The sequence below is a fragment of the Anolis carolinensis genome, chromosome 2 (assembly GCF_035594765.1).
Source record: "Anolis carolinensis isolate JA03-04 chromosome 2, rAnoCar3.1.pri, whole genome shotgun sequence".
NCBI lineage: Eukaryota > Metazoa > Chordata > Lepidosauria > Squamata > Dactyloidae > Anolis > Anolis carolinensis.
Window position 1 is genome coordinate 97,743,043 of NC_085842.1, and position 7,662 is coordinate 97,750,704.

The window sequence follows — 7,662 nt, forward strand, 5'->3', positions numbered from 1 at the left end:
GAGGAAGACAGAAATGGAGATAAAACTCATTCAAGTACTTGGGCAGCAAAGCAGTAGAGGACACAACATTATTCAAGCCAGAAGGGATGGCTTCCCAAAATGTCCATTGCAACCCTGCTTGGTCTCTTAACTGTATTTACCCTCTATGACACCATCTCACCTCACTTGCCCTCTGTGAGTTTCTGCAGGGAGGCAGAAAACAAATGTCTTGCTTTTGATTATCTATAGCCAGGGTCAGCACAGCAAAAATACTCCAGCATATTTGAACACAGTGATTGCAGCTGATCTATTTGGATTTGTTTGACTATGTCACTAGTGAGCAGGGGAGGGACAAAATGAATGTGAGCATCTCTTTTACCTGTTCCATTATCTCTTTCATTATCTCCACGGTAGCTGAGGACCTTTAAAGAGGACTACCAGAAAGAGAAGGAGGAGAAGGACAAGTACAAGAAAATGCTAAAGCAACACAAGCAGGTACTGAATTGTGATTCTAGGATGAAGCACTAAATATTTCAACAATGCTAAAAGTGTGGCTTGATCATACAAGGCCTATGGCATGACCTAGTGAATTTGGTGCTAGAAGTAGTAATGAAAGTATGAGGCTGAAATTTCTTTGTATTACTTTGAGTGGCTTAATTTGGCTTGTTCATGCTAGGGGTCGCTAGATGGTCTATTTTCTGGTCCAGCTCACTTCTGCAGGCATTTATCACAATACCATTATTTCCTGTTTCTGCATTAATTGCATGAAAGGTTAAGGTAAAGGTTTTCCCCTGACATTAAGTCTAGTGGGGACTCTGGGGGTTGGAGCTCATCTCTATTCCTAAGCCGAACAGCCAATGTTGTTCGTAGACTCCTCCCAGGTCATGTGGCAAGCATAAATGCATGGCGCGCCATTACCTTCCCTATAGATCTATTCACATTTGCATGTTTTCGAACTGCTAGGATGGCAGAAGCTGGGGCTAACAGCGGGAGCTCACCTCGCTCCTCAGATTTGAACTGCCAACCTTTTGGTCAGCAAGTTCAGCAGCTCAGCAGTTTAACCCACTGTGCCACTGGGGCTCCAATTTGAAAACTTGTATTGAGTTGTGCATTAGAAATTATGAAGGCTACATTGTGCCAGTTAGCAGCATCTTTATAGTTTTTTTTGTAAAAGGCGAATGGAATCTATGCAGTGCCTTGGTGGTTTTAGTCTGGATCAGTATGCCAAGGGGTCTTGTGACATCTTCGACGCTGAGAGAAAGAAGTTGGTCGCAAACATTTTCAAGCAGATAAGAGGAACTTCTTGCTTCTATTTGCTCCAGATAGGCAGAAAAAAGAAAGATATTCCAGTTTCCCCACCTAAGGAATCTAACTCTACAAGGCTAGTTTTTTCCGTGCCCCAGCCAAAAGCAGCATGGAGGACTCCGCCTCTGAAACTGAAGAGTTTCCCCAACTCACACAAAGGCTGCCCATAAAAGAAAGAGTGGGAGGAAAAAAGGTTCATCCTTTATCTGCTAGAAATAGATGGTGTATACAGGTAAAAATAAGTGTTCCTTGTTGTAAACTATGGTAATTTTGTTTCATCAGATGAGGCTGTAGTCATAAACAATTGGAGCAATCTAGGAGAGGGAAGGCAGCTCTTCAGCTTCAATTTTACCATTTGATCCCTGCTTACCTATTTTGTGTGACTGAAACTAGAGCTGCTTTGGCTTCAGAGGTGGTCTACCCTAATGCCTTTTGATTAGTAAAGCAAAACCTCTTCCTTTCTTAGTTTCTTCTTCCTCTTAGCAGACATGAAATTGAAATACTGCTAAGGATAGTATAGCATTTGTAATGCTCAGTGGATGAAAACTGCAAGTCAACAAAACCATAGGCTTCCTTCCTGTGCCATGAGACTCTATGGAGTTTAATTTCTTACCTTTCCATTCCTGGAGTGTCTGATGTGCTTGCATCCATTTCAGCTTCCTGCTTTCTCACTTGCAGCATTCTGGTGACAGACTCCACCAAGAGAACCCACAGCCAGCACCAGTGGCCCCAGTCTGCCCCATGTACCAGTTCCAGTACAGCCCTCCAGCCCAAGCACACCTGTATCGTGGTTACGAGGATTGGCAACAAATCAGATACCCGCCCTCAGCCCTGGCCAGTGAACAGCCTCCAGTTCAGAATTACCACCGTTTTCCTCCTGTGAGTCAATGAAAAGGCACTGGGGGCTGAGGGAAGCCTTTTGGGAACTAGAAGCAATTTCTAGAGAATCTTCCCTTGAACTATTCCCCCATCTCAGAGATTTTAGGTTTGAGGCAGCAGGGAACGGGATTCTCAAAATGAGTCCCAGTTAGATTACTCACAGCAGTTTTTCTTGTTTGTTCACTGATGCAATTTTAAAGCATTCAAGATCTCTGCATTTGGATTCTTACTGTCTTTTTCCTCCTCCTTGCAGCCAGAATATAATTGGTACCCACCACCATGTGTTCTGTCACAAAATCAGAACTCACAAGCAGTGGATGGTGTGAAACAATTCTCCAAAGATTCGGGTAAGGAAAGATTTCCAACTCTTTTCGATGAAGTTCCTGAGGCTCATTATAACTCTTTAGTCTTCCTTGTGCTGTCCTTGAATAGTTTGTGTATGTGCTGTGATATTCACATGGCATCATTGGCTATTCCATGGGATAGCGGTATCTATTTATTTTTGGCATTTATATTCCGCCCTTCTCACCCCAAAGGGGACTCGGGGCGGATCACAATGTACACATACAAGGCAAACATTCAATGCCATATGAACATAGAGACAGAGACAGAGGCAATTTAACCTTCTCCACCTTCCAGCTTCCTGGGGGTATGCTCGATTCCGGCCACAGGGGGAGCAGCTGCTTCATCATCCACTGTGATGCCGACTTCCTCATTCCAAATGTTGCTGGATGATTTTTATGGTGTCGTAAATTAGTTAAATTAGCCTCCCCACATAGTGGTACCTAAATTTCCTACTTGATAGATGCAACTATCTTTTGGGTTGCTTAGGTCAACAATGAGCAGGGCTATTTTTTAAAATTGTAATGGTCGGGTGCTCACTCCGCTAAGGGCTGGCCTCAAACTCATGACCTCTTGGTCATAATGATTTATTGCAGCTGGCTACTAACCAGCCTGCGCCATAGCCCGGCCCAATGCGTACATGTTCACCAGAAGGATGATTTCCATTGCATGGAGAACATTCAGTGCCATCACTGCAGCATATCAATGCCGGTTTCCCAAAGGCACCATAAAAGGTTACTTGAAAGAGGCTTTTCATTATTTCATGAAGCTTTCCCAGAACAAACAGCAGCAAGGGGATGGGTTAATTGTAGTCGTGCATTTGTATAAAATCGTTACTTGTTTGTTTCTTCCATTCATATGGCCCCATTTCCATGTCCGTCCACTGCTTTCAAAACCAGTGCCCATCCGAATGAGTTTCATTTCACCTGAGGCACTTGGTCCTGCACTGCAGGGGTAGTTTCAGAGTCAGGCTGCAGCTGTTGCTGTATCTTGCTTTCCACTGACTCAGATGCTGTGCCTGGCAGCCCTTCATCTTTGTCTGTATTGCAGACCCTGACAACTTTTAGCCTTCCAACTCTTATAAGGTTTGGGTCATCCCCCGAAATTTTAGGGTTTTTTCTTTCTATAAATAAATCCTCTTTAAAAACATTCTCTCTTTCCCCGCTGGTCCCGCCTTCTAACCTAAGGACTTAAGGCACCACTGATTCTGAGAGGTCTCCCTCTTGATCTGCAGAGGAGACCTGAACTCAAAGGCAGAGGTTTAAGGCACCACTGATTTTGAGAGGTCTCCCTCTTGATCTGCAGAGGAGACCTGAACTCAAAGGCAGAGGTTTAAGGCACCACTGATTTTGAGAGGTCTCCCTCTTGATCTGAGGTTAAAGAATAAGCAAGCTGCAAGGCAGGCACTGAGGCAAGCAAGAGGCAACAAGCGTAGCAGGCAGAGGAACAAACAGCAGCAAAGCAAACAGTTTTGTGCTGCTTTCACTTTCGTTTCACTGCTTCATTCATGTGGGGAGGGGTCTGCCATACCGTGCAATACGAGTGAACGGTACGGTACAAAAGCACGAACGAGACATATTAAACCAATCATAAATCTATGATTGGAAGTGATTGGAAGGGGTTTCCAATCAAGCAAAGGCAACTTCAGTGATTGGAGTCCTTTTATCAATGGAAGGCAGATGCTTGATTCAGTCCCACGGGAATAATGTGCTAGCACTAGTTGTGAGAAACTAAAACAGCATGATTTACCGATTTTGCAACATAGTCACTCATCAAGCCAAGATTTCCTCTCTGAGAACTACTTGGAATGTCTTTTATTAGTATCCTAATGTCTTTTCTTGGTATCTTATGGTATCCTAACTTCCATTTGGATTCAGAAGAACCCTGGCTTGTGCCTCCCATAAAATATTAAATATTCATAGTTTTCTGTTATTCTTCACCTGTAATAGAAATTTGAAAATAACCCCTTTTCTGCCCATGTTAAACAATTGTAATGTTGGATTATACTGAATGTCAGGCATCATATATTGGAAAATATTTTTGTGTCATGGGGATATTTTATCATAAAACCATCACAACCTCTGTGTACCTCACAACCTCTGAGGATGCCTGCCATAGATGTGGGTGAAACGTCAGGAGAGAATACTTCTGGAACATGGCCATACAGCCCGGAAAACATACAACCACCCTGTGATTCTGGCCATGAAAGCCTTCGACAACAGAATGAATGAGACTTTATTTCTATCCTGCCCTATCTTCCCAGTGGGGACTCAACATATAGAAAGGCCATACAAAAAATACAAAATAAAATTAACCAAAAGATAAAACCCAATTTACATTTACACAAGCAATAAAGACAATTGAACACAAACCAACAAATTCACATTATAACCATTTCATATTTAACAGATTTTTTTTAAAAAAAAATAGAGTTTAAAAGATTAAATTAAAAGCATTTTGAACTGGAAGCATGTGGTTCTTGTCTAAGGATATGAGGTCTATGGTTTTGAGAGCCATTTTTGTAATGCATGTATTTTTGCCTTTCAGACCCTACAGGCCTCGGATTACCTAAAAATCAACGGCCCACTTAGTCTGTGTGGTGCTATATTTAAGCATCTAAAAGTGGAAATGCAGAATTCTTGTGAACCCACTTGTACAGGTAGCCTCCTTGTGTTTTTTGGACACTGTTCACACTTGTGCGTGTATATATGGGACATATAACTTGGACACTTGGGATGACAGTGGCTTTAGCCTGGCTTTCTGAAGATCTACAGTATGTCAAAGAGTGACCAGTGGCCTATTACTTCTGAAAAGCCTCCTATTGCGAAACCTATTTGGGTTTCTCTTTCTCAGACTCAGTTGCAAGTGAGACTCCAGTACCACGCACAATATATGGTTGTTGCTGTTATTACACAGGACATTCAGGTCTCCTGCACCAAATGGACATACATTTCATTGATTATCCTACTATATGACAGCTTTCCATTGATAACACGACGTCTTCTCATTTACTGGAAGCAAAAATATTGTCTGTGAGAATGTCTTTTGGAGCGTAATTATCTCATTGTGGCCAGTGCTCCAACACTTGGAGGGGTTTCAAGGGAGAAGGCAAAAAGAAAAAGGAAATTACATCACTTTGTATGTGTGTTTTGTTTTCTGCTTATTAATGTCTATAATGTATAGGAATAAAAATGAAATATACCTTGCCTATTTTCAATATCTATTTTAAAATTTTGCAATTCTAGTTCAGTGGTTTAACAAAGAAAATGTTGATTTGATTATTTACTAAACAGTACTGTACAATGTCTCTTCAACTTAGTATATGTTCATGTCCTGCACTAGATACTCTCTTTATTCATATATTTGAAACACCCTTCACTTGGAATGTACCGAGTATCCTTTTACTAAAACTCTACCTAGTCTCTTATTAGTCTCCCAGCAAAGAACACAATGAAACTGAAACAATTCGTTGAAATCTTAGGTTGGGAAATACCACAGCAGATTCTGGACCTCAGTTTCTATGTGTCATCTAGCTGCCCTGTTTTGGAGATTACATGCTGTACTAGATGTCTGATCTGATATCCACTCCTTATAATAATAAATAATAATAAAACTTTATTTATATGCCACCCTATCTTCCCATGGGGAATTAACCCTATTCTTGTGATAGGGTTAATATATTCATGAGAATACCTGAATTTCGTCTATTGACACCATCAAATTGATTAGTTTTATAGTAATGACATTTTGCAGTGATGGTAATACTGAGCAGGCTGGAAAACTGATCAGCAACTGTCTATGTGGAATGATGTATTTAATCAAAATATTAAAAACCCTGCTACAGAAGATATTCCAAATATGGTCATATGAGTGAAGACACTAATCTGTTTTCTTCACACTTGTTCCATAAGTCAGAATCAGTGTGTCTGTGGTTGCCATGGCTTACTTGAGCCTTAACCAGCTTTCAGGTATTAATGGGCGTGAAACAGGACCTGTTTTTTATAGGCATTCCATGCAATTTGCCTATATGGCTTTCTCTCCATTCACACCATAGACACTAGCTACTTTAGCAAAAGTGAGGCTGCTTGGATAAACCAAGAACCTTCATGTAAGACAGACAACAACTAATGCCATGCATGTGAGTAAAGAAAGAGTTACAAAATTGGATTTAAAGAACATACTTTTATTAATATGGTGTACCAACAGAGTTGCTGTTGTGCAGTGGTTTAAGTGTTACTCTCTGGAGATCAAGGTTCAAACCCATACTTGCTATGGAAACCTGCTGGGTAATTTGGGGCGAGTCATTCTTTCAACCTCCAGCTCCCAAAGAAATCCTGTCAAGAATGCCCCATGATAGCGTCGCCATATGTCTGAAACAACTTGAAGACATACGACAGTAACAGACAGTTGTCATGGAAAGTGAATAAGGGAGCAAGTATAGAGTGGCTAATTAAAAACCAGATGACAAAGCAGGGAACTTATTTTTTTTGGACTTTTTAAACATAGGGAAAAAGAGGGATTTGTTCAATAATTAAAATAATTTTGAACCTAGAATTGATCTTCACAAAGAAATAGCCACCATTAAATCCTTTGGACAATGCTTCCCATGGGTAATAACTGCAAAGTGTATTTCTTTTCTTGTGTCTCTTCAAAAAAGCACATCCAAAATGTTTACAGTGCAAGGACAAATGCAGACTACCCAGAAAATGTGTTACGAAAGATACCTGTAAAATTTTCCCTGTAAACATCTGTTCATAAGGGTTATCTTCTGTTGTAAGAACATATGTGTAAATTATTACAAAACAAACTACTGTAAAAAGAGGCAAAGGAAAATAATCTCTAAATGGTGACACGTTTTCCAAATGTTTTCAGGGACTTAGGGTGTGTTGCCACTGTGTTTAGATGAGCTACTCATATTTTTTGCTAGCTGATATTCCTATTTTGTAAATGTTTAGACGTTCTGTTTATACAAGTTGATCTTAACTATAAATATTCATGTATTTTATTCATAATAAAGTATGGATTTATCTGTGAAAGTCTTCATAAATGTGTCTTTGCAATAATTTGAGGTTTTTTAGATGCCTTTCAGATTGCCATGAAAGGAAAAAGTCATAAGCCGTAAGTCACAGTGAAAAAAGTGTCTTCACTCCTGTGAAC

At 40.5% G+C, this 7,662-nt stretch overlaps 1 protein-coding gene across 5 annotated transcripts in view; it reads left to right on the plus strand.

Annotated features, from left to right (window-relative positions):
* tnip1 (TNFAIP3 interacting protein 1) overlaps positions 1 to 7,544 on the plus strand; it is a 73,410-nt gene extending 65,866 nt beyond the window's left edge. For all 5 annotated transcript variants that reach the window (XM_016991490.2, XM_008104810.3, XM_016991493.2 and 2 more), the window contains 4 exons: positions 394 to 474; positions 1,963 to 2,163; positions 2,417 to 2,510; positions 5,053 to 7,544. In XM_016991490.2, coding sequence (XP_016846979.1) covers positions 394 to 474; positions 1,963 to 2,163; positions 2,417 to 2,510; positions 5,053 to 5,096 — 420 coding nt within the window. In that variant the 3' untranslated portion in view covers positions 5,097 to 7,544. The remainder of the gene's footprint in view (positions 1 to 393; positions 475 to 1,962; positions 2,164 to 2,416; positions 2,511 to 5,052) is intronic.
* The last annotated feature ends 118 nt before the right edge of the window (positions 7,545 to 7,662 follow it).